At 42.4% G+C, this 27,299-nt stretch overlaps 2 protein-coding genes across 3 annotated transcripts in view; one reads left to right on the top strand and one right to left on the bottom strand.

The window, feature by feature from the left end:
* Window positions 1-5,540, top strand: LOC121715066 (betaine--homocysteine S-methyltransferase 1-like). Its single transcript, XM_042100391.1, has 8 exons — window positions 1-130; window positions 411-543; window positions 1,283-1,395; window positions 1,889-2,080; window positions 2,571-2,718; window positions 3,137-3,319; window positions 4,298-4,526; window positions 5,318-5,540. Exons 1-8 carry the CDS (start codon window positions 122-124, stop codon window positions 5,409-5,411), a joined length of 1,101 nt encoding a protein of 366 aa, XP_041956325.1. The 5' UTR covers window positions 1-121; the 3' UTR covers window positions 5,412-5,540.
* A 4,321-nt stretch (window positions 5,541-9,861) lies between these two features.
* homer1b (homer scaffold protein 1b) overlaps window positions 9,862-27,299 on the bottom strand; it is a 28,161-nt gene continuing 10,723 nt past the window's right edge. For both annotated transcript variants that reach the window (XM_042100390.1, XM_042100389.1), the window contains 7 exons: window positions 23,787-23,918; window positions 20,981-21,073; window positions 20,552-20,703; window positions 14,835-14,991; window positions 14,331-14,441; window positions 14,015-14,095; window positions 9,862-13,665 (listed from right to left, as the gene is read on the bottom strand). In XM_042100390.1, the coding sequence (XP_041956324.1) occupies window positions 13,474-13,665; window positions 14,015-14,095; window positions 14,331-14,441; window positions 14,835-14,991; window positions 20,552-20,703; window positions 20,981-21,073; window positions 23,787-23,918 (918 nt within the window). In that variant the 3' untranslated portion in view covers window positions 9,862-13,473. The remainder of the gene's footprint in view (window positions 13,666-14,014; window positions 14,096-14,330; window positions 14,442-14,834; window positions 14,992-20,551; window positions 20,704-20,980; window positions 21,074-23,786; window positions 23,919-27,299) is intronic.

Genomic DNA, 27,299 nt, shown 5'->3' on the forward strand with positions numbered 1-27,299 from the left:
TTCTTAAATCTGTTGTTGTATGCATGCAACAGAGGACGTAAGTTACACTGTTCAATAAATTATAATAACTTGCACCGAGTGCTTTCTCACTACTCGACTGACGACCAAAAAAGCAGCAGCAATGAAAAAGGTAGGCTAAGTAGCATATAATGAGAAGCTTGTATGTTATATAGGCTGGAGTGAATAATTGGTAGGCGATTAAAAAATCTTGCTTGCCAGAAAATTGTATTTAATTCTTTAATTCTTAAATATGTGTAAGTAAGATAGAAATGTTTTAAACGGTGCCAGGTGCTTCCCAGCACTACAAACAGGTAGGCTAATCTGAGTTAAAAACCAAACTTGCCTGTGTTGACCTTGGTCGCTAGCGGCTATAATAATCTATTGAAATATGATGTCTCACCGTGCTTTAGGGCATTTTGGAACGCCTGGACGCTGGGGAAGTGGTCATAGGAGACGGAGGATATGTTATTGCGCTGGAGAGAAGGGGCTACGTCAAGGCCGGTCATTGGACTCCAGAGGCCGCTCTGGAGCATCCTGAGGCAGGTAGGAATGATTTACATCAATTTCTTATTGATAAAGGGATACTGCACCATAGACAGTATGTACTGCACAATATTGGTAGACTGACATTGCAGTATTTTTCTGTGATACATAGCTTGAGTATTGTGATTTCCAAAAATAAAAACATTTCACTACTTGAATAGTTTTAGGATGATTCATCCTTTATTGAACTTTAATGCTGTTTTATTTGTGTAAGTGCAACACACAGGTCAGTCCCAGAGCTTGTATTTGGGGTAATGTAGGTAGATAGGTAGTTGATTTATAAGGATGTCTGTCTATTAGATTAGTTACGCAAATGAGAATGAGAATGCAAGTTTTCCTTTTGTGTCATGCAGCAAAAATCTGCAACCAGACGAGTTAGTTGGCAAATGGCCAGACACATTCTGCAATATGACTATAGTGCATGCATGCACACCTTGATGACGATGGAACAATATATTGTGCAGCATTTCATGGATATATTAATGTTTACGTATTACAAATGTACACTCATAGGCTACATAATTATAGTAGACTATTTTTACTTTATGAGGTTGTTGTTGGAACAACACTTTTGTCTTCTGTTAGGAGTAGGCTACTGCAGACTTTATTCACTGATCAGAGCTCCACTTTAGTTCAGTGAGTAGTACCGACATCGAGGATCTGTTGATGTTATGTGGCTCTATCTGTTGTCAAACAAAGTTCAGTCCAACCCCCAGCTCACCCCACCCTCTCCTCTCAGTGAGACAGATTCACAGGGAGTTTCTGAGGGCAGGGGCCAATGTTATACAGACCTTCACCTTCTACTCCAGTGATGATAAACTAGAGCTAAGTGGCAATGTCACCAACATAACAGTAAGTAAACACATGTTACATAACATGGTGCACCTGAATGGAATGGCCTTTTGCCTTTTGCCTCATGTATGTTACGTATGTTTTGCATGTATGTATTTATGTATGTATGTATGTATGTATATTACGTATGTTTTGTATGTATGTATTTATGTATGTGTATGTATGTATGTATGTATGTATGTATGTTAGATATGTTTTGTATATATGTATTTATGTTTGTGTGTTTGTATGTACGCCTCTTGTAATATGTTATGTGCAATTTTCTGTCTGGAGCTTGAGTCTGTAAAATAAAGTTATATACAGTATGTAGCACTATTAGCTTGTTTGAGTGAGAAGACCTATTTACCTTACAGCAAGTGCCAGATTAAATGTTGGGAACTTCATACCTACTTTATAATACATACTTCGCATTTTTTGTTTATGGAAGTTTCACATTTCCCCCTACAACTGTGACTAATGGCAGAATATGATATTTCAATACTTTGTCTCAAAGGGTCAACAAATCAACGAGGCTGCCTGTGACCTCGCCAGGGAGGTGGCCAATGAGGGGAATGCTCTTGTTGCAGGGGGGGTCTCTCAGACCCCCCTCTATAAAGACAGCAGCAGTGAGAGTGAAGTGAAGGCCATCTTCAAGAAACAACTAGATGTGTTCGTCAAAAATAATGTGGACTTTCTGATTGTGGAGGTACTATTGTTTTAAATGGGTAGTGAAGTTCCTGTTTATATCTTTGCATTTATGACATCCAATTGTAGCCTTTACTTTTCAAGGCCTTATATGGTGATATGTATCTCAAACAACATATAGGCTAAACATACATCAAAGTCATGTTAATTACAATGGAGCAGAGTTTCTGATACATGTTAAGACATATTTGATATCGGGTTCTGATTCAAACTTTGGTCAAAGTGTGAAGTGTAACTTCAGTTTCTACTTCTACTTGCTAATTTAATACCATTAGCAAGATCATGAGCACAAATATCGATAGGTCATCTTGATGCTCCAACATACCCCACGATAGCTTTAGTTTGTGTCTGAGACACTTTGCTCATTGCCTGACTTTACACTTAAATAATGGCCTGTTATGTCCAGTAGAGGTCAAGATAAGAGTAGAGCCTGAGCTATTCGATTGAATGACCTGTAACAGCACTCTCTCCCCTACTGCTTTTAATAACAGTATTTTGAGCATGTGGCAGAGGCCGAGTGGGCAGTGCAGGTTCTGAAGACCAGTGGGAAGCCAGTGGCTGCCACTCTTTGCATCTCTCCAGAGGGGGACATTGATGGGGTCAGCCCAGGGGACTGCGCAGTCAGGCTTGTGAAGGCTGGTAAGTCACTTGTGATGGTGATGTTACATACAAAAATTATATATCCCATTATACACCACTGTGCACCATTTTTCCATATTAATCCATACAATGGGTCCTAATCTTTTTGATATTATGGGCAAAGTGCAAAGTCCAAAGGTCCAACACAACTAAATTCCAGTCAAACCCTGCAAGATCCTAAGTGCAAACATCGGTGGATGAGCTCAGTTCTCATATGCTACACATACAGTAGCTTAAGTTTACACAACACTTAAGTGCACACAACACTTTGCCCATAATTTAAATGAGGACCCATTCACATAGTAACTTTATGAAATTATCATTACTATAAATCACTTGTACATTTGTAGTACCTTTTCCTCAGTCTCTTGTTGTTTTCCTAATAAGCATGACACTAACCATATGATATGGTGTTCAGGGGCCCAGATTGTTGGAATCAACTGCCATCTGGACCCGCTGACTTGTGTGCGGACAGTGAAGCTGATGAAGGAGGGTCTGGAGGCTGCCAAACTGAAGGCCCATCTGATGGTACAGCCCCTGGGCTTCCATACCCCAGAGTGCAACCACACTGGCTACCTCAGCCTACCTGAGTTTCCCTTTGGTGAGCAGCATACACACCCTGTTTTCAAAACTCATACATGTACAATCCCATTCCCCTGAGAAAAGTCACATAGTCAATTTCTCTGCAACCATGTACAATCCCATTCCCCTGAGAATAGTCACGTAGTCAATTTCTTCTATAGTGCAAAGACAACCTATCAATTGTTAAAGCAGAGAAATTGTATTTTTTTTTTTAAATATAAGTTTATTTTTAATTTGATGCCAGCAATGCGTTTCATTCGGGACAGAGGCATGTTTACACTGTGTTGCATCACTTCTTCTTTTAACAACAGTCTCTAAACATTTGAGAGATAGTTGCTGGAGTCTGGAGAGTGAAATGCTGTCCCATTCTTGCCCATAATAGGATTTGAGCTGCTCAGTAATCCGGGGTCTTCTTTGTCGTGTTTTCCGTTTCATGATGCGCCAAATGTCTGGACTGCAGGCAGGGCATTTTAGTACCTAGAATCATCTACTATGGAGCCATGCTGTTATAATATGTCCTCAAATATACTGTTCAAAAAAATTAAGGGAACACTTCAATCATACACTGGATCGGTACTCTGACACTGTTTGGTTCTGAGCACAAGTAAAACTGTTGAGGCGAGTGTTTTATTTTGCAAGAACTGTCAGACATTCTGTAATGGTGTTTGAGAATGGAGAAAAGGGTGGAAGGTTTCAAAAAATGTGTTTTAACAATTGTGGAAAACACAATTGTGTAAGTGTTCCCTTAATTTTTTTGAGCAGTATATTTAAGCCCATCCTTGAAAAACACATTGCCTGAATGGCAGGATATGTTGACACAATGAGCAATGAGCTTATATTTGTCTTAAAATAGTAAAATTCCTCAATTTCAACTTTTGACATGTCTATGTTTTATTTTCAATGAAATACGGGTTTACATCGTATGCAGATCATCACATTCTGTTTTTTTTTAGTTGTGTGGATGTGTTTGTGTCCTAATCGCAATGTGTTTTTTCAGCACTGGAGTCGCGGGCAATGACCAGGTGGGACATGCAGAAGTATGCCAGGGAGGCGTACAGAGTAGGAATCCGTTACATCGGAGGCTGCTGTGGGTTTGAGCCCTATCACATCCGCGCTTTGGCAGAGGAGCTGGCCCCAGAGAGAGGCTTCCTGCCCCCAGCGTCCGACAAGCATGACATGTGGGGGAAAAGTCTGGAGCTGCACTCCAAACCCTGGGTGCGGGCCAGGTGAGTTGTTGAATAACTTTTACGCTTGTTCCCAGCTGCTGGACCATTCTGTTGTGGCATTTGTTGTTTTAGGATTAATCAGGAGTTAGGTTAGCCTGGCAGGCCATCCTATATCATTGAAATGTATAGTCTGGAATCGAACCATTCACCTTGCTTAATCCAAGGGGCGGGCAGAGAATTGTCTTTCAAACTGCCTAGGCATGCAATAGGCCAGCGCTACGACCATATCCGTATCTGGTCTGCAAAACGGCAAATACATCCTTCTTCGAAAGTAATGACTTAAGTGCATTGTGTTGCTCAACTTTCAAAGAAAAGCACAAGTCCAATTCCTCCAAAGTTGACGCCAACGCCGATTCAAACAACCGCTCTTCGTTCGCCATAGCCACCTTTCTTGTTGTTCACAGTCGCAGGACTGTCGTTATCCTGTTAAGCCCGCCTTAAGACTCTCTAACAAAATAGAGCGCTGTGATTGGATGAAGTCCACGGCGTCAGCCAATAGAAATCCCTATGGTTTGATACTAGACGTACAGGCTGAGCAAATTAATTTGCCGCCGCTAGGGTGCGTCTAGATTTCTAGGCTAGAGTTAGGTAACTCTTACACTCTTACTCCAGAGGGTTTATCATTCTCTCTTGCAACATTTGCAGGATTCATTCTATAGTTCAGTCTTTGTGTAGTTTGCACATTTCATATTGACATTTTAAGTTTGAGGCAATTTTCATTAACAACATGAATGATACGTTGCAAGGCTGGGAGCAATGAGGCTTGGTGTGTTTTTCTCCTCCTCCTGAAGGGCTCAGCGGGGGTTTTGGGAAAACCTGCTGCCAGCATCAGGACGACCGAAGTGTCCCTCTATGGCAACTCCTGAGGATTCGACGGCCACCTAGCCAATTCAGCTGGACAGTGCTGTGAATGCTCCTAGTTCTTACAACAAGAAAAATAAAAAACAAATGTAAAAAAATGCTAAATTGTCTTTCTGAATATGTAAACCCATTGAATAAATGTTTGAGATTGTTTACTTGAGTTGTATTTTGAGGTCACAATGACGTATTACTTTAATTAACTGTTTCTATCTTTTAGAGAGAATTTAGAGTTATGTGTTTAAGTATATAAAATGCTGAGGTATTGTACAGTAATAAATCAGCATATGATATATAGCTTTAAGCAGAGATGTAAAGAGATGCCACCACCATCATAAATCCTGTATGGTTTTTTTTAGCATGTGAATTTATGTTTGCTAATTATGTTGTAAATATTTTTATGCTTCTTTGATGTGTCTTAGCATGCTTTCCAGGGATGGGGAGGGGTTATTCTGAGTCACTCTCTGTAAAGTTGCCACAGGCTTTAATTCCACAATTGTTTTGAAACTGTAATCTTTACCTTCATTTAAAAGTTGTATGGCACTAGCACCCTACAAGCTTTGTAACAAAAAAATATGCATCAAGAGAAGGAAGCACTACAAGGCTCCGATGGCTAATCCAACAACAGGGGCGTGATGTGGGTACGTTCATAGAAACTACATTTCAGGAAGCTGCTGGTGACACACACATATATATATACCGGTACGCTATTCACACACACACACATATATATATATATATATGTGTGTGTGTGTGTATATATATATATATATATATATATTCAGTATATGAGCATAGGCAGACAGTAACGATAGGATAGCTTAAATCAACACTAACTGTTTTATGGGCAACTACTTTCCTTCAAATTCAGTATGGAACACAGCTCACTACTTTTAGACCAAAACTGCTGGTGTAAATCAGACATTGTTGAAGTGGAGTGAGGAGGAACTTATCCCTGGCTGTTTTAGTACACGAAAATTCAAGTCTAAGCATGCTGTAGCTATTAACAGCAGATGAGCAACAGTGGTCCTGGTCCCCCTCCTCCTCCATCAAGTGTCCGAATTGGAAGTCCCCACCACAGAGCACACAGCAGAGTCTGCAACTCACCACAGAAGAGAGAGAGAGCATGCTGCTGATTCCCCCACCCCCACTGAACCCAGCTGCTATAATCATAGGTTCTCACATCTGGTGTGCTGCCAGTGGCAGAAAGCTTAAAGGAGACACCGCAGTCACTTGAAAAGCCATTATGTCTACAGCCCTTTGAGAACTCTTTTGGGAGGACTGTTTGTGAGCTGTTTAAGGGAAATGCCAGTGAAACTAGCATGCACCATACTGTTCACATGCTCTACTTTTTTGGTTATCTTTGTTGCCACTTTGGTAAATTGAAGTTCATGGGTGTTCAAGTTCATATCATTGCCTATGCAATCACGTGTGCAGGGGTATGCCACTGATTTTGCATATGGAATCAAAATTCATAATCAAGAACTGTGAAGAGAAGTAAATGACCCTAAATGTCCTTAAGAATATAAACATCCCAATTCAGATGTACAGTTTCTGCAGAATTCAGTTGATTACGGTCTTTATTATGACATTGTTTGCAAAGGATTCAAACATGTTGCAGACAGCTGGATTTGAGTTCACTGGGAAAAAAATCTGTTGATGTTTGACCATATTTTAAAAATCATTAACATCTAACAGGGGAAACATTTTATCAGTAGGTCATTCATAGACCTAAACATAAGCCAGATGGTCTCAACTAGATTTCACCCACGTCATAACAAAACTGAGCCTAGCAACAACAATGTTGCATGCTATTAATTAGGTTGAAACTGCATTTTAAGAATCATAAGTATCATTAATGATGATCATGCAGTCTGCGTATACATTTGCTCCAGTTTTTCTTTTATTAAACTGTGAATTATAATAATCATTATCATATGAAGGTGCACTGACCTGAATTCACCTCTGACAGCGTTTAAACAGAACCTTGAAGTTATTCATTAATGCTCTATTTGTATTTGCGTGTGTGTGTGTGTGTGTGTGTGTGTGTGTATAACGTAAACGTAGGGAGTCGTACAAAGTCAAATGACCTCATTTCACAGTACAGTGAAGACAATTTTGTATAGCAAAGTCATGCAGATCCCCCTATTTCCTTTCTGCTCAATAAAGGTCTCAATAATATAATAGAACACACACATGCAAGCACACATGCACACACACACACACACACACACACATGCACACACTGTGTGCATGTGTGTGTGTGTGTGTGTGTGTGTTTGATTTGTGTTTGATTCCCTTTTTTTTTTCTCACGGACCGGTGGGGGGGGGGTCGGGGGTTCCATGTTCCATATGTGTTGTGCATGCATTACTTGAAAAGAACTAACTCCAGTTATGTATCAACAGTGAAGGCAACGAACTCTTAAAAATGTGAAAAACGTGAACTTGAAGAAGTGAAATTTTAACAATAGGCTATTAACTATGAAAATTGAACAACTTGAAGCTACATCTATCATGTGTGAACATGCTTAACAAAATATGGTAACAAAACATGGGAACTAAACGTGCATTACGAATACAGTGGGAGCCCTGTGCTTGTTTCCCTGCAACAAGAAGGTTCCATCTGGGGGTGATGGAAGACAGTGACACCCTCAGTGTGTTTGAAATGTCCAGTCGATTGCGCAATTTGGTCTTAGTTGCAGTCATTGCCGAAAACCCGGCCTCGCATAGATACGTGGTGGGAAATAGTAGCAACGTTTTCAGCGCTTTTACGGCTATCTCGGGATATTCTGCTTTGGGTTTCATCCAAAAATCCGCCGGAGAGGTTTCCTCATAGCCTACCCACTCTTAAGACCACCGTCATTTGCAATTTCGATCTTCCTCCTGCGCTGACAAGCTGACACAAGACAAGGACTATTCGGGATATTGACAAATGGGTTGCGGACCCACTCATTGGTTTGCCGTGGATCTTCTGGAGGATGGGAAGTAACGCTAATGAGTAAACTCATTTGAAAGCGCAACAAGGTGATCGCGCACAAGCTGCGAGAGAAAGGGCCCTGCCTCAGTCTCTCCCAAAACCCCCACTACTGAACATATCAAATACACCCCGATCCACTCGTCGTCCCCACAAATCAAGGTTGGCTTTAAATGCAGCGACTTTATCTGCCAGTTTAAAGACAGTCGTCATTCTCCCCTGGAGTGACAGGTTGAGGTCATTAAGCAACCCGAATATGTCACACAGGTAAGCGAGTTTTGACACCCAGTCCTCATCACTAAAATATGCAGCTAACGGTGACTTTTTTTCTGTAAGAAATCTCTGCAGCGGCTCTCGCAACTCAAACACTCTGGCCAGTGACCTGCAACCAACCAACTTGGATAGCGTACCACAGTGACCCATTCACCCTCTCTAACAACTGTGCCTCAATATCCTCTGACATATCATCAATTCGTCTATGGACAGTGTTTGCAAAAAGCGGTACCTGAGCTATTTTTTTAGCTGCAGCCTCCCCAAGGATTTCATTGCACATGTCTTTAGCAGCAGGCAGAATTAACTATTCCCCAATAGTAAAGGGCTTCTTAGATTTAGCAATCCGACTAGCCACTATGAGGCTTTTAGCGCAGCCACGTTCACCGATGTGGTTGCTTTACGCACTAGTTTTTTGTCCTTCTTGCTCGCGTTTCTTACGCTCAAAGAACTCAAGAGGTTTGTCTTTAAGTGTAGGATGCTTGGACTCTAGATGTCGAATTAGCTTTAATGGTTTCATTGCTTCGTTTGACAACTTATCGCCAAATACCACACATAAAGGACTTGGTGCATGCGAGTCACCGGTCTCTGCGAAACCATATTTTAATATGACTCGTCATATTTCGTATTGAATGACCCCTTCTTTTTCTTTGAGGTATCTGGCTCACCATCGTCAGTGGGTATTATTGCGAATGTGACATTATTGCGAATTAAATTGAGTTTATTTAGTTTGCATGCATTTTTTAAAAACTCATGTCGTAGGCTACGGCCCGGTTAGGAATGTCCATACATTGCATACATTTATCTTACTTTCATATTGGGGTTTTCATCGTTATTTAGATGGGACAGTGAAGATAAGGGGATAAATGGGAGAGGGGGATTGAGACAGGGGATAAATGGGAGTGGGGGATTGAGAGTGGGACTGGGAAATGGATGCAGGTTGGATTCCATCCTTGGTCCACATAGGCACTTATTGAACTCATGCATAATTGGGGCTCTGGCGCTCGCATCCCCCAACATGTAATACTACATATTTCAATATACTTTATATTAGTATATTAAAACTTTATAGTATCTGTCTATTATCAATACATTTAATTTGTTCATATGATCCATACAAGGATAATGACAGAGCATTACTGATCTAGAGATAGGTTTTCATCAAAGGCATGACATGCCATTGATATTACACAATACCAAGACTATTATGTTCTTTCCAATACACAGACGAAACACTTTTCAGAATACTTTTAATATTTGATAACAATCTCCTTTAATACATTATAAAGCAGAGATCCAGAATTACAGAATATTTGAAAATACTTAGTATTAAACAATGCATTCTGTGTCACAGTACATCATCATCTTCACTCTGCGTGACATTCTGAGTAACCTGCATTTTTCAGGTCTGTCTGAAGCCCCATACCAGCAGCGTAAACAGTAAACAACTTACTCCCTTTGCACAGACCCTCTGTCATTCACAAACACAACTGCAATTTTTGGCATGGATGCCGTGTTTGTGTGTGTGTGTGTGTGTGTGTGTGTGTGTGTGTAAAAGAACACAGCTGTCCTATTGTTCTCTCTTCTAATTGCATGGCTGGGGGAAAAAGCAGCAGGCGTTTTGGAAGATATTGCCAGAAGAGGGCACACTTTAGCCAGGATCCACACAGGAAAGCAGCGAGGACTTGTCCATGCTTTTGCTGTTGTTTGTAAAGCTTGTTTGTGATCTTCACAATAGCATAAGGGACTGATCTTTCTTCACTGTTTAACATTTGGAATCATTCCTTTTAATAAATTCTGACCAATAAGAAATGACTTAGGCTCCTGATTGCACGAAGGTGTCCACAACAGTTCATTTCTTCATAGGAAACCAATTAACAGTATAAATAAAAATCAATTTTAAATCTCGTTGAGGTCAGCCATCCCTGAGGGTTTGGCAGTATGAGTGTTCCACCAATTAACAAGAGCTAGGAATACTCAAGGGAAGACCTTGGAGGGTCAAACCTACAATACAATTTAAGTTACTGGTCCTGATGCCAGAATTGGTTGTAAGCACCTTATACAGTGATATCACAATTGCCTTTGGGAAATGTCATGCCCAAATGCCCCTTACATGCCCATGCCCCTTACATCTGAAGAGTGTGATATCACTGCAAGAAAAAAATCTTACTTGACACATGACACTTTCTGACACTAAGTTTGGAAGCCTGTGACCCAGAATATATTTGTAGGTGTCAAACAACACTCTGAGGGAAGAGGCCAGGGAAGGCCTGCAGGACCAGAGATGAAAGACAGTCAAAGGCAACTGCTGGACTGGCAAACTACCAGACAGAGGGATTTAAATGCAAAGACCCCCCCCCCCCCCCCAGAGAAAGCCTACCTACTTCTCACAGTGCACACATTACACTATCTCCATGTCTCCATTGATCTTGTGGCTGATATAGAATTACAGCAGTGAGCTAAGAAGAGTGACCAAGAACCCATTTAACTATCAGTTATCAGGTGTGAATAGAATCTATTCCTCAGCAATTGCCCTCTCCACAAAGACAGTGACGCCTCTATTGAATGCTCTGGACTGCTAGGACTTTCTTGGGGTATGAAGCAATGTCTTAGCAGATCACCTAATTATAAAAACGTATGGGGGGAAAAGGCTATAATTAGCCTTTTTGTGCATAAAGTTGCGGCAACTACAGCAGTGTTCCCAACCCTTGGAAGTGAGTGAAGGACGTTACGTAAGCCTAAAAAATCCTGAACCACAGAGAAAGGACTTATCCTGGCACAGATTGATATGATTCATTGCGGGAACCGCATCCCCGCGCTGGCGCGCGAACAATAACGGCGCGTAGCAGAGGGAGATCTCATTCCGCTCAAGGTTCCCCTCAGCTCCGTTTTCGCTGAGCACACAGAGGAGAATGGCTTTGATCGTCTATTTTCCCTCTTTCTCTATGACCACCCCCCCCCCCCCCCCCCTCTGGCTAATGCGGCTCTCCTGTGCTCTCCCAAAAAGAATAGCCTAATGTAATCTGTAATGACCTTTTAAAAAACAAATGCTTTGAAACTCAGCTAAATGTTATCCAATGTAGCATCACCGATTCAGACTCTGTGAGAAACGTTTACGCACGACTGGGAGTTGGCCTTGGAGCAAGATGGAGGAGCCACTTTCTCTCAGTGAAGCACACATCCATAATACATCATAAAGGAAGCGCATTGTACTACATTAGAATGCGACTGGAATAACTGGTTACCATGAGTATGATTATAATTATTAGGGTGGAGCAGTTGGAATTTATAATAATCTGTAATGATGCAGAGTGACTGCCTTATGATGCACTATAAATGCAGTTGTGTGCATTATAGATGAACAATAGGCTATGCAATATATATTGAAAGGAGCGAGATATAGAAGACATGTTTGAGATGCATCCCATGTGGTCTCAGTTTTTTGACAACCAAGAGAATACTAATTTCCTTTGTACATCTGTAAATTCAACATTATGTTATAACAATCAATACAATACGTTTCACTGAACCAATCTTCACAACTAATCAGTTGTAATACAATCCACAAGTGCTTTCATTTATTTTTTTCTCATATTGAACAACAGTAAACAGAGCAGGGTTATGATATCTCTACATTGTTAATGGCTTAATTTTATTTTCCAGGAAACCCTATTTGGTAAACATCATCATAGATATATTTCCTGAATAATCTTTTTTTCCATTTCTGATACTTACACCTTTATCCATTTCTTCCACCATCGAGTTCCAGTCACATCCATTCTCATTTACTGCTATTACAAATGTTCAAATCTTTCAGTTCATAATATTGTACTTCTAAAAAATAAATATTTGAGGTAACCAAATGGAACCTTTCATTAATACATTTTATAATCAAGATCAAGATATTTGATATTAAGATGTGAGTCCAAAAATGGCAGAGTCCATTGTCGCCACTGCTTTCACAAGAGCAGCAAAAAGATATAATAACATCAGGTTCACCCGCACGAGTCCAGTATAAATATAGTTTGTATATAAAAACACAAACGGGAAAAAGAAGATTGTTTTTTACCTTCTGTCATCCGTCTGAATGAGTCAGTCGCACCTGTGTGGGCCCAGCGCAGGTAACCGCAGGAACTGAACACTTGACAACTCAAACTAAAACAATGGATCTGAGGCCCCACTTGGTATTGCTCGGAACATACAGGCCTGTGTTGCACCTCGCGTCCACATTTCATGGTAAAGGTGTCCCTTCCGGAAGTTGCGATGCATTGGCGACTTATTGCCCTCTGCCTTTTCAAAAAAGAACAACGAGGCAGCTCTTGAAGGTCAGCAGAGTCAGAGCAAGCCGATCAAGTCTGGCTACAACACGCGGCTCTGGGATCGTGAGAACTATGTCATTGAAGAGGTTCACACTTCACAGTCAGCCATTGATACATTTCCTTAGCAGCTTAGTTCACTTCATCTCCCCGAACACCAATGAGACTCTTAAGCACAGTGCATCAACTGGATAGCATTGATTAAGAAAAGACACAAAAAGGGTAGAGTAAAGTTTAAAGACTGAATAAAGAGTGGTAAAGATTGGATAGTCTAGAAGAGTATAAGGGCACAGGTAGAAAGGCAAGTGCCCATTAGGGAAATTCTACTCTAATTTAATCCTATGTTTTTGAGTGCTGCATATTTGGTGCAATCATATTCTTTTTGAAGAGGAGAGTTCTTCACAAAAAAAACAATAAATAAAAAAGGCAGGACCTCCGTCAAATCTTGCACCTAGTGACACATTGGTTTTGGGTGTTGTATGACCATGTTTCTGAGTGATGGTTGGTTGGCTCCTCTGAGGAGTCGGCTCTAGCTGCTGCTCTCAATAAGCTTGGCCAGGTTGTCTCGCAGCTCGGTCAGCTCGAAGATCTTCCCGTCCAGGATCTCCAGCAGTGTCTTGAGGTCCTTGCGGAAGGTCTCCTGTTCCACCTGGCTGTTGTCAAGACGTTGCTCCAGGGCAGACAGCTGCCCCTCCAGCTCCTTGTTGCGCAGGTCTGTCTCCTGCAGACAGGGGAAGATATTTTCATGAGCACTCAAATTCACCATACACAAATATACAGTGTCAGCCCTCAGACTCTGGACGGTTGGCAATTACTTAGACAGGAACCTGTATCAATCAATGTCACCCTGACATTTTCAAGTGGAAAAGGCCAACTGGAAACTGTACACCATAACGTGGAATTATCTGATCCATTCAAAGCAGTGGAACATCTTGTGCTGTGTTGTAAAATGGTTCCCACCGTTTGCTTTGTACTTAATCATGAAACTTACTCTTCTTAGTCATTTCTTTCTGTTTTGACATTGTATGCAGAGTGATTTAAATTAATCTTCTTCTAAGTCTTCTGGTTACCTGTAATTTTTGAGCAAGAGCATCTTTCTGTTCCTGAATTTCCTTAGTCCTGTCCACTTCTTCTTTCAATCTCTCAATTTCCTAGAGTGGTAGGAGAATGAAATAGAACAAATCATAAATGCTCTATATTATCTCCATAAACTCATTCAGTAGCAGTACTTCAAAGTAGCATATACATACACAAAATTATGTCATGTTAAGTCATGTGTTTTGATCTAATCATAAACTTATCACCATTGGCTTGATTATCAGTAAATCTACTTGACACAGGGAATGCCTTGATGCCTTGACAAGCCTGTGGCGGGGAGAACTGTACCTCTTCTTTAGCCTTTAAAGCGGACTCCAGCTCCTCTATTGTTTGATTTAGCTCAGTCTTCTGGGATTTGATCACATTTGTCTGGCCACTCATACACTCCAGTTCTGTCACCTAGAGCCAAACCAAATACCAAGACAAATCGGTTGTTAAAATACAGTTTCTATTTTGTGTCGTACTTCAAACATGTCAGATGCCTGAACTGTGGTTCTGCTTTGCCCACACACAGTCAGTGTGAGAGAGAAAAACACACACGCACACACACACACACACACACACCCATACACCACACACACACACAATCTCCCAAGCTCTGGCACGTCACTCAACAGCTCCTCCGTACCCTTTCCTTCACAGTCCTAACACCTCCTCATCGCAGCCCCCTCCACCTTTCAGATTTTTAATTCTGCTCATCATCAAACCCAAGCTGTTCCATCTCACCCACTACTAACTACTGTACTCCCTGTCTCGCTCGGCCCCTGCGGTTCAAATCCCACAGTGCCTCACCCTTTTGTGAAGCCTCTCGGCCTCCTCCTGATAAGCTGCCAGCTGTTGTTTCCACTGCTTGACGTTGGCTGTGGATTCGAGGAGGGCGGCCGTCAGCTTGGCATTGTTGCCTTTCAGCGCTGCCAGCTCTGCCTCCCAGTGCTTGGTGATTGTGGGGCTGCACGAGAGACAAAGACAGGAGAGAGAGAGACAGAGAGAGAGACAGAGAGAGAGAAAGGGAGAGAGAGACGTCAACGTTTGAGACATCTCTGTCAAAATACTACGGTTGATTTTATGCTTGTTCTTGTGTTCTCGGGGGCCGAGGGAGTTGGAACAATTAGAGTTCTTTTTGGTGAGAAGCAGGACAAGGAAGTACTGGAACAGTGCATAACATCATCACACAATATATCAAACCACCAAAGATGAACCATATTTCCCACATTTCTAAAACATGAGCATTACTGGTTGCTTAGCATCACCTGCTATATCTGCAAAATGGTCAGCTTCTGTTCATAAATAACCTAAATGTGGTCACATATTGTGAAATTCTCTTTCATTGCTGAGCACCACTCACTCTCTGTAGGCCAGATTGGGACACAAAACTTCCCCTGCCTGAAAGGAAACCAGAAAAAAAAACCTGCTTCAAAGCTTTTTAACTGAAGACAGAAAACAGCACAGGCAGACACAGAGTCTGAAATATTTGTGGTCATCATCGAATCTAATTAAATCTGAACCCCACATCAGTTAATCACATCCATGGGCTTCGGTAATCGGCTCTAGTGCTCAGAGGGTGACGGTGACTGGGCAGCAACCCATGGTAGGAGTCACACAGAGTGTGGCAGAGAGAGAGAGACAGAGAGAGAAAGACAGGCAAAGAGGATGAGTGTAGCATGCTATTCACTGGATCAGATGGTGCATGACTGACGAACGCCAATCTGTTGTTCAAATGTCAGATAATACCACTTGTAAAATCAGCCAATAAAATACATCATGCTTGATAAATAACAATGGTTCCCTGTCTTTGCATAAAAATAGCTGCATCGCAAGGACCTAATAGTGTGAACCTCATATTGTACACAACATATTGACACTTCCAAAGACTGTACTTTGATACTGAAACTTTGATATGTGAAAAATGTAATACTGTAATTGGAAATACATCATTGAAGCGCTTTGCATACCCATAGGATTATCCAGTGCCAACCCACACTCCTGCACCCAGAACAATACAATTCAATTACACATTACTGCAGTAAAGCATTGCTGTGAGTATCAGATGGGTTTGGCTCTCAGAGTCTACACAGACATGTTCCAAAACATTATACAACAGCACCAGCCCACGTACAGCAATGCCTCGTGTGAACGGCAAGCACATGTGCGACGCTCAATACATTTCAATGGCCCATCTCAGCAGCAGTGTGCCAGAGGCTCTAGCAGTTCCGTACTGAGTTTCCAAGTAAAAGGAAAACAGCAAGGCTTTGAACAAGCTCCCTGTGTTTCCCAGGGTCACTGATGAGGTGGTGAGTTCGTGTTAAGATCCACTTGAGGGTGGGCGGCTGCCGTGAAGCACCACGACCCATCTCTCCATCATCACCCCCACCACACACACACGTACAAACATCAGCAACAGCACGCTCACACTCATCCACACACACATGCATCATCCACGGAGAGAGAAAAAAAACCCCACTGTGTGTGAAAGGCGCCTACTCGCTATGGCATGGGAGGCTAATTCTCTCTCTCCCTCTCTCTCTCTCTCTCTCTGTGATTTCTCACAAGTCCCCCACGGTGCCCGGCAGTGATTACATAACAGCGCGCGCACGAGCACACACACCGCCACCGCTGTTGCCACCACCACCACCACCACCACCACCACCACCACCGCCACCACCGTATCTGTACCTTCACACGGTGACGCAAGCCTCACAGACAACAAGTCGTCCCACTCTCTCCCCACACCTACAGACTAGCAGGCGTGACAAAAAGGAGACGCACAGGCTCTTAAGGGCTCAGAGACAGAGAGAGAGAGAAAGATAGAGAGGCAGGGATGGCAGAGACAGAGCTCCAGGTCCTCAGTTTCACCACTCTGATAGCGTCCACATGATGCCTGCGAAGAGCAGAACACTCACAAACAGCCAAGAGAAGACATGGTAAGTCAGACGCATATATATATTTGTTTCTTTATGTATTTCTTATTCTTATGACTGACGCCTTACAATGATTATTCCATTAATTTTACTGATAGTAGAGTTGAAGCAATTCCAAGCTACTATTTCAGAAGAACTGATGGATGCCCATGTACGTTAGGTACATGAGTATCTGATGATCTGCACAATGTGACTATGTGAACTTTTCACCTCGAGTACATTAAGAACAGCATACAGCATACAGAACAGCAAGATGAAGTGTTAACTTCAGTGGTCACTTGAAACATGGCTTTGCAACATATTGAGCACCAACAACATTCTTCACTCTCAGAGGACCCTGTGTAAACTTTGAGCGAATGGTAGCTTGTCACTGTGCATGAAACTGTATTCAAAGATCATTTTACCGGGAGCTTGTCTTGAGTGTAATTTCAGAAGTAACTGTTCTGTTGCTATGGCACCATGTGAGAACATAATAAAAACTCTTGCAAAACATCTCTGTGTTATGCCTATAAATGCTATGACTTTTTTTCAAATAAGATGTACTCACACCACCATAATCACACAGACAGAATAAGTCAAAAAACAAATAAATAAAGAGGCATGCAAATGAATGAATGAATGAATGAGCCCTTTATACTATACTACTCATAAAAATCACAGCTTATAATTAAAGTGTATTATATTGTATATGACACATCTACACATAGTGTATGTGGTAAGGTTAAATTAAAAAGCACTGTGTGTGTGGATGACACACAGTGGCTCACATTTGAAATAATATTAGTGTAATATACCATATAGAATTTGGTTAAGTGCATCTTTTAGCCTTTATTAGTCTTTATATTTCTGTAATTTTATTTCACAAGACATGTGTTTGTGTGTGTGTGTGTGTGTGTGTGTGTATGTGTGTGTGTGTGTGTCTGTGTGTGTGTGTGTGTCTGTGTGTGTGTGTGTGTGTGTGTGCGCACGTGTGTATATGAGTGCATGTGTGTAAGCACCTACTTGCATGTGTGGGCATATGTATGTGTGTGTGTGTATCTGTCTGGCTCATTAACTGGGGTGCGTGCCTGAGTGTGTGGGTGTGTGTGAATTATCAACACCTGATTGAACACAATTATGGAGGTTTGGACACCATCACCCAAAACCATGTGCTAAAAGCTGTGAAGTCATCAGATTTTCAGGCATGTGATTTAAATAAATACATTTAATATGAAATCAAATGCATTGATAAGAACATGCATCAATTTCCAATATAAAATAAAATTCAATCATTCATTCATTCATTGATGCCATTTTAATTTGCCATTATTTGCAAGCCTTCGATTCATTAAATTTCAATGAAGCTTATTCATCCTACAGAGATTCTTGACAGCAAATTAACCTCCTTCCTTTGAAGATAATATAATGGTAAGTAATGAGGACAAAAGGAATACTTCGTGTAGGATTTTAGTTACACAAAATGTTCCACTTAATTTTCATGCAGTTGATCCCCCAATGCACATTCACTGTGTTTATTCGTCTTATTTGAGCTCTTGCCGTCACATGCTTGCAGAGGTAACAAGTAATAGAAAGTGCACCAGACTACATCTAGCTTCTCAGTGGTGTTACATAGATGTGTGAATATGTTCCAAATACAGCATGCTACTGTTACTTTACTGGAAAGACAGACAAAAATATTTAGTCTGTTAAAGTAATGACGGCGATGGCGGTAAAACATAGTGCACAGGGTGCATAGAGTGTAGTGTGCATTCTGGAACTGTAGCAAAACAGTTCAGTTTGGATAGTCATCTGCTATCTAATACATAGAGTACACTTAACTTACTGATGTGTGTGGGTGTGAGAGTTATGTCATCATGCATCTCTGCAGAACGACACGTCTACTACTTGTTTTCAATACTAGCTTGCAACATGTATCAAAAGCAAGTAAACTATTTATATTGGATTATCAACTGGATAGAAATATGATTAATATGTCTATACTATGTACAGTTTGATAGCAAATATCATTTTGAAGATATCAAACGTATGCACAGGTGTTTCTGAGATTCTGCTGCAAATAATAATGGAGACTGTCTACTATTATATTACACATTAAAATTATTGAACAAAACTGACAAAAACAAATAAAAATCAATATGTGTACACACTAATGTTACATAAATACACCTCATTACAACACAAAAGAGAAGAATGTATTGTTTGAAATCATCCTCAATGAAAACACCTACAGTATAGCAACTTACAGCCAGAGCACATTTCACTACAGACACAGTTCTGAAGAACAGTCATGATTCAAACAAGAAAGATCACTGACAAGATACAGTATAAGCCATTCAAACAATACAGCACCATCAAAGTGCTACAGAAAAGACCCGGAAATGTCTTAATACAAATGACAAAAACTGAAAAACCCAGATTGTTTGCACAGGAAAAGCCCTCAAACTTTGCATTTTAATTAATAACATCTTCCAAAAATACTATAAAGGTTTCGTTGCCAGTTAGAATGCAAAATGCCCTTCATAAGTGATGTGTTACATTGCATTTCATATAGGTCAGCACTAACAGTTCAGGAATGTAATGCCCCAAGAACTTGGAGACTCAGTGTGGAATGCCAACAACAGGAGATACAAGCTGAGAGTTGTAAACAGTAAAACGTGCTCAGAGCACAAGTCCTGGCAAAGGCGCTACGCCTATCAGAAGGAGCACACCAAGCATGCTTTAAACTCTCGTCTGGAAGAAAAAGAAGAAATTTATTTATTTTGATTGTGAATTCAGCACGACAAAGCAAACAGTCCCTTTGACTGATTGAACAGAATTTTAAGTATGTGTCTTATTAGCACCCTTTGTTGGACTGTCAGATTTTCATTTTTCAAAAATGTGGGTGTGTCCTTGACTTTTTTGCATTTGAACAATGAAGTAAAAGAAGAGCTGTTCAAACAGAACATTACACAGCATCACTGAGCACTGTTGAGATCAGTTTGTGCTTGAAATCAATCAGTCTAACATGAATTACACTGCATGAATATTAACTACCATGAGTTTTACCCTTGAAAATATGCTTTGCACTAGTTGATGTCACTAGTTGAAGGTCACTAGTTGAAGGTGACACTTAAGTGAACTTGCCATTCTTATTATTGTTATACATTTATCCTCTCAGTTCTCGCACTATCCACTTTGGGAGAATATACTGTATCTGAGCTTAGCATTAGCCTGGTCATTTAATTTGGGCATATTACGGTACATGGCAATTATGTACCATAAAAATAACTACTCCTCGTAAAGGCTATAACAATTACACACACACACATTTACACTGTTAACATGTAGATGTGGAGTATTACTCAGTAAGTGCTATGGGGAATGTTGGTTATTTTTGTGGCCAAACTTTTGCATGACAGGGCCAGTAAACACTGAGTCATAAAAGAAGTGGTTTTCACAGTGAAACCAGACTTAGAAAATGTAAGATGTGGACAAGTGCACAGCACATGGCCTGAGGAAGAGACAATTTGTCTTACTGTCTGATAAGAGAGCACGGCACTTTGGGGTGTGCGTTACAAACTACAGGAGCGAGACTGAGTTGGGTCTGTTTACCTGTGTGTGAAAGACTGTGTGATCGGTAACGGCTCTGGCAGTGACTCGGTGATGGGGGTGGGGACGTCTTGGGGTGACATGGCCGCGTCGTCGCCGGTGCCGTTCACGCTCTCAGGGGTCAGAGGTGACTGTATTTCTCCTGGCGCTGATTCCTGACACCGCAGACAGAAGAGAACATGTTCAAAAATTGCCCAAACATTAACGAAATAAACATTTACAAAGCGGTCCAGCTAAGGTTTGTCTGTCCAATTCAAATATGGATCACTCAGATGACCACTTCTATCATGAAGTTCAAGTATTTCCTCTCTTCGCCTGATCACACTCCACATCAAAAATGGAGCAGTCATTCCAAAATGTTTCCACAACACTGTTTAAACAGACAGGGTATATCAATTGAAATGAGTAGTGTCCACTGTGTGTCCAGCCTACCTGAGAGGGCGAGCTGGCCAGATCCATCTTCTCTAAGGACTTCTCCTTAGCTAGCCGCGCCGCCTCCTTATACTCGGCAAATTTATCTGCGAACTGGAAGTTGACATAATCAATACCACTACACACAGGGCTAAAGCCACCATTAGAAATCCATTTACCTCCATACCCCGTGAAATTGTGAATGGGAATACGTAAGCAATAATCAATAACCGCCAGGTTGAAATGGTGCGTAAAGGATCCAATATAGAGTAATATTGCATTTTAAATGTCAAAGCTCATCCATGAGAAATGCTTAATGTATAATGTTAGCATTTCCTAGCATTTGCATACCTAACTAGCAAAGACGTTGACAGTCACACGCATTACATACACAGGGTGCAATGAAAAAGGCAAAGGCTGTGGGTCATGTTCAGACCATAGAGGTTCCCCACTTCAGTGTGAGGTGTTCAGCCTACTGCTAATGGCACACATATCATGGGTATAGACCCTTTCAACAATAAAAACAAAAACAATGCTTGAACATTCTATTTGGGCCCCAATCTACTTCCTCTGCATTAAGATAACACATGGAATGTTCAAAAGGAAGTCTTGTGGGGCCAACTATGATGCTGATAATGGAACTCTCTTGAAAGGGTCCATAACCCCCCTCTCCCTCTCTTTCTCTCTCTCCGTTCACCCCTCTAATACACTTAAACAGCTCTCTCCATAATTACATAACAGCCCTGCATTTGTCAAGTCACTGGGGAGTACAGGGAGTAAGAGACACCCTCTCCTCATTCTCCAGAAATCAAAGCTAATCACATTCCTCCTGTCTGTCCTCCTGTAGTGCTGTAGCGCAGTTAGAGGATGGAGTGAGAGAGAGAAAAAAAACAATCACAGTTATAATTTCAATATGATGCCTTTGAATGTTTCCAGCCTTTCTAGCCTGTCTGAGCAGAATTGCATTGCCCATGAAACTCTATTTGCTTAAGGAATTAGATAATGGAGCGGTGCATTGGACATTAGTAATGTAAAGTCAATAGACATTTATAATGTAATAGGCAAGTATGTACACCATTAGTATATACTGTACAACATAATATCTCAAACTCAGGAGGTGTACAGTTGACAGAGTGGGTAGGTTCAGATTTCTCGCTACGCTTATCTCTGAAGGGGCCGAGCAGGTCACGAAAACAGCCCTGTCGTGGTTGCAGTGAAAAGACCCAGCGACTTCTCCACTTCCGGAGGTGTTTGTGGAGGCGTGGGGTGCCTAGGGAGTGAACCTCCACCACAGCACCAAGGAGAGAGAAAAATCGGTGCCTGGTATGGCAATATGCCAAGCAAGCAGAGGAAACCCAGGCTAAGCCGTGAAAAATGCACAAGTAATCCCTGACAGTTGCCGACAGCTTGTGCCTGTGATGGGTAGTGATACAGTAATGCAATCCAATTTTCCCATATCATTAGACTATATGTACGTAACATTTTAATTTAGATCTTAGAGCAGTAGCCTATTACAGTAATTGCCCTGTGAATGTATTATTGCATTTATGTTGTTAACTGAATTACAAAGACTCAAGATGAATAAAGATGGTCTACACCATTCTATATGTTCACAAATATAAGTGTGTGTGTGTGTGTGTGTGTGTGTGTGTGTGTGTGTGTGTGTGTGTGTGTATGGACATGTGTGAGAACACCTTGACGACTGCAGTACTAGAGTACTCGCACCTCACTGACATGACCAGCTAAGAAAGGCTGAGAGGGTAAAATGGGAAAAAAATTGTCTGCAATGGAGAGCAGGAAGAGTGACTGGACTGGAACATGCAAAGCAGACAGTAAGAGAGCGAGAGTGAGAGAGAGAAGATAGAGAGAGAGAGAGAGAGAGAGAGAGAGAGAGGGGGGAAGAAGGAAGAGAAAGAATTGAGGGGATGACAGAGGCAGAGATACTAACAGAGTGAATGATATATTAAGCAATATAGACAGTATAGAGAGGACAATATACTGTATACAAATATAAATAGAGAGAAACAGGAAGAGAGAGAAACAGAGACAGAACAAGAGAGGGAGAAAGAGATGAAGAGAGAATCAGAGAAGCTGTGTGTGTGTGTGTGTGTGTGTGTGTGTGTGTGTGTGTGTGTGTGTGTGTGTGTGTGTGTGTGTGTGTGTGTATTTGTGTGCATCTTGTATAAGGGCTCAGTGAGAGGCGGATGTGCTCAGCCCTGCTTCTCCCCACCCCCGATTCACGACAGAGCTTCATCATAATACAGCAGGGGAGGGATAGAGAGAGTGAGAGAGAGAGAGAGAAAGAGAGAGAGAGAGAGAGAGAGCGAGAGAGAGAGAGAGAGAGAAGAGAGGAGAAAGGGGGAGAAGAGAGAGAAGAGGAATGAAGAGGAGGGAGAAAGATGGAGAGAGACAGAGAGAGAGAAGAGGAGGAGGAGAGAAGAGAGGAGAGCACCACACCATGCCGACCAGCCACCCACTCAGTGATGACTGTACAGCTCCTCATTAGACCACAGTGTGTAGGTGTTCCCCAGCTCCAGAACGGAGAGACAAAGAGGGATGGGAGGGAGGACAGAGAGAAAGGGGGAGGGGGATACAGAGAGAGAAAGAAGGAACGGACAGGCAAAAAACCTAGAGACAGGCAGTGGAAAGCAGAAGGAAAGGCAGAGACGGAGAGAGAAAGAGAAGAAAGAGAGAGACAAAATAAACTTCATGACAAATAAAGCAGAAAAGAAAAGAATGAGAGAAAAAATAAGAAAGAGAGAGACAGAAAACAAAAAAGAGAGAGAGAAAGAAAGAGAGAGAGGGAAAGAGAGAGAGTTCCACCCACCTTTGTCAGGTGGCGCTCGGAGGAGAAGCCCAGACCGTAAACTGTGTTGGCGCGGCTGTCGGCCCACTGGCCAAACTTCTGTGACGTCTTGGTGAAAGTCATGTTTGGGGTGATAGTGCTGTTTATTATTGCCTAGGGAGAGAGAAACAACCGCACATGACATTGTCAGGTGGTAACGAAATACTGCATATTGGAGTGAGGTGTAACGATACCTGCAACAGTAACATTTGTATGGTATAACACTGTATCTCTGGTATTAAGAGGGTTCTGCATGTCCACTTAGAAATGTTCATATTATTGTTTTAGTTCATCACCCAGAAGAAGAGGAACATGAGCCGCATGGAAATTGGCTTTGGTGATATGCACACTGTAGTTGCATGAATAGGTTGAATGTACTTAAAGTCTTATTCCCTAGAGAAAAGACCGCTCACTGTGAAATGAAGGCCTTCAGACTGTTACTGTTTGGGGTAGCCGTGGCCTACTGGTTAGCGCTTCGGACTTGTAAACGGAGGGTTGCCGACCAGTAGGAACAGCTGAAGTGCCCTTGAGCAAGGCACCTAACCCCTCACTGCTCCCCGAGTGCCGCTGTTGTTGCATGCAGCTCACTGCGCCGGGATTAGTGTGTGCTTCACTTCACTGTGTGCTGAGCGTGTTTCACTAATTCACGGATTGGGATAAATGCAGAGACCAAATTTCCCTCACAGGATCAAAAGAGTATACTTATACTGTCTAACTGAAGAATCTGCACTGCGTATAAGGTACAACATCTCTGTCAGAGAAGCAGCACTTCAGCTACAAAGAGTAAAAAAAACAAGCAGTATATTCACATTTTCATGTGATTTAGGGACAAATTAGACAAAGACAAACACCTCTCCCTGGCCCTGGTCTTACAGGGATGGCCTGTGATGACCAAACAACCTCGCTCTCAGGCAGCAGCAGCACACAGAGTGTATAGTGTTAGTGGTGTCATGAACTGGTCAGTGTGTGTGTGTGCGGGAGTCCACTAATCTCATCCTCACCAAGCCAATACACCAACAAGACTCCCCAGTGACAACGTGACTCAGAAGGCATAAATCATCAGCAGTGCATGCTGGTCCACACACACACACACACACACACACTTCCCCAGTCCGCACGTAGCCTATAAGCGATGCTCCTAATCGAAGAGCAGGACCTTAAACACAGTCACAACCACAGGTCCCTACTGGAGTGTGGGGAGCATAAATGGTGGTTGTGGCGGTTCGTTTTTAGCTACTGCATTAGCAGACCCTGGCGCTGAGCTCATGAATCATGCGTAGGTCTCTCAGGACAGAAATAAACAGAGTGACCCATCAAGGGGAGAAGTAGCCAACCATAAGCACTTCAAAGGCCTGTAATTGAACTTGGTCCGTCCCACTGTTATAGGGCGATTACTTATTTTCACAAAGCGGCTGCCTTAATGGTTTGTGAATGCTTGTGTGTGCCAAATACATAAAGTCTATGCCATTATAGGCTATCAACCTCCCCTGACTGAGGAATGGATGGATGGATGGATTGAAGGATAGATAGAAAAATAGATAGATATCACACCTGCATTTCTCCATTCAGCCAATGGTGGCACAGCCACATATTTCCGCATTGTAAAAGGGAGCACAATATCCATATGAATATGGTGATGGAGGAAACTAGGGTGATGCAGAGTGAGTGGGTGGCTGGGTGGGCGGATGGGATGGATGGATAGTGGCGAATGATGGAGGTGTGGAGGTAGGGGTGGGTGTGGGGGAGACAACAACTACAAAAGCACTCTAGTCTCCCTCCCTCAGCTTCCTGTCTCATGTGTTACACAAACCACCTCCAGTCCACTGGGAAAGCAGAGTGCTCAGCCCCTCTCCTCTCCTCTCCTCTCCTCTCCTCTCTTCTCCTCTCCGCGCTGCTCTCCGTTTCCATCCTCCCATCCTATCCGCCCACTCGCTCCTCTTAGCTGGTGCAGGGAAGAGCGATTGCTCTCATTAGGCTGCTGCTACTCACACACACACACACACACACACACACACACACACGCACACACACACACACACACACACACACACATGCACATACACACATATACGCTTGCACAGCTCTCTCATTCTCTGGGTTGTTGTACGTGTGTCTGTGCGTGTGTGCTCGTGTGTGCATGCATCTACATTTGAGCACATGTACAGGCAGGTGTGCATCAGTTTATGTGTTCGATTGTGTCCCTGTCTCAGCTAACCATCCACAGAATGAAACAAATGAAATCGTGCCATGTGTTGTCAAGCATGCCTCTTGTTGGCATTAATATGCGGTGCAATGAGGAATGTCGTCCCTCGCTATCTATCACCTTCTACTGAACTGTTATTACGAAAAACAACAGATTATCATTTGCAGCAACATTTGCATCATTTTAAACCCATGTTTAGTACGAAACCAGTGAGCAAAGAGCTGAGGAAAGCAATTTGTCTTCGATCTGTTTTTTTCCCTTCTTCTTCAGGATAAAAGTGAGCTGAACAAGAGTCCTGGTGATACACTGAAATAGTGCTATAGTGCTTACTATTGCTGATTTGTCTTTTTTTTCCTACAGGCAAGAGCACAGCCCCTAGGAGCTGACAGTTTGGAGGCTTTTTCATGTTCTTGCATACACCCGGCTGCACCGCTGGAATGCTAAGCAGACGCCCGGGCTCGGGCCCGCTACAGCTCAACTGCAGCTAACGCACAGTTAACACAAACCCATCCCAGCAGTCCCTCTGAGAGAGAGAGAAAGGGGGGGGGGGGGGGGGCTAGCAACGTCCCTCCAGCATGAGTCTTAGGGTGTGGAGTGCAGGGAGTGGAAGGAGGAGAGAGAGAGATGGAGATGTGGGGTAGATGGGGGCATAAAGATGGAGAAATCATGAGAGAGAGAATAGAGAGACAATGAAAGGACAGAAAGAGAAGGAGAGAAAGAGAGAGGGAGAGAGAGAGAGAGAGAGAGAGAGAGGGGAGACAGAGAGGAGGGTAGGGACAGCGATCGAGGGGGTCATAAAGAGAGAGAAAAAGCGAGAGTATTAGAAAGAGAAGGAAACGGCAGGACAGGCAATGAGGAAGGAAGAGAGGGAGAGAGAAAGAGGGAGAGAGAGAGAGAGAGAGAAAACCCCAGCACCACTCATGTGGATCAGATGAGATGACTGGAGGTAAAGTAAGAGCCCGGCTATGTATTTCCCCTGTGGTGTGTGTGTGTGTGTGTGTGTGTGTGTGTGTGTGTGTGTGTGCTGTGTGTGTGTGTGTGTGTGTGTGTGTGTGTGTGTGTGTGTGTGTGTGTGTGTGTGTGTGCTGTGTGTGGGTGTATACGTGCGTGGGTGTGTGCTGTGTGTCTGTATGTGTGTGCTGTGAGTGTGTGTCAATTCCCTGGCCTTTGCTAATACAGACACACCATATCTACAACTGTACAAAAGTACCGGGGCCAAGCATAGCCACTGGGTTCACTGCTCTCGGCTCCACTGCTCCCTCGGGCTGGACACCAGGCAGTTCATTGACCCA

This window comes from Alosa sapidissima, chromosome 8 (genome assembly GCF_018492685.1).
Source record: "Alosa sapidissima isolate fAloSap1 chromosome 8, fAloSap1.pri, whole genome shotgun sequence".
Classification (NCBI taxonomy): domain Eukaryota; kingdom Metazoa; phylum Chordata; class Actinopteri; order Clupeiformes; family Clupeidae; genus Alosa; species Alosa sapidissima.

Excerpts from the sequence above, each read along its gene's own strand:
- LOC121715066 (XM_042100391.1), top strand. Across the intron at positions 2,081-2,570 it reads TGGACTTTCTGATTGTGGAG|TATTTTGAGCATGTGGCAGA; the intron begins GTACTATTGTTT and ends TTTTAATAACAG. Across the intron at positions 2,719-3,136 it reads AGTCAGGCTTGTGAAGGCTG|GGGCCCAGATTGTTGGAATC; the intron begins GTAAGTCACTTG and ends TATGGTGTTCAG.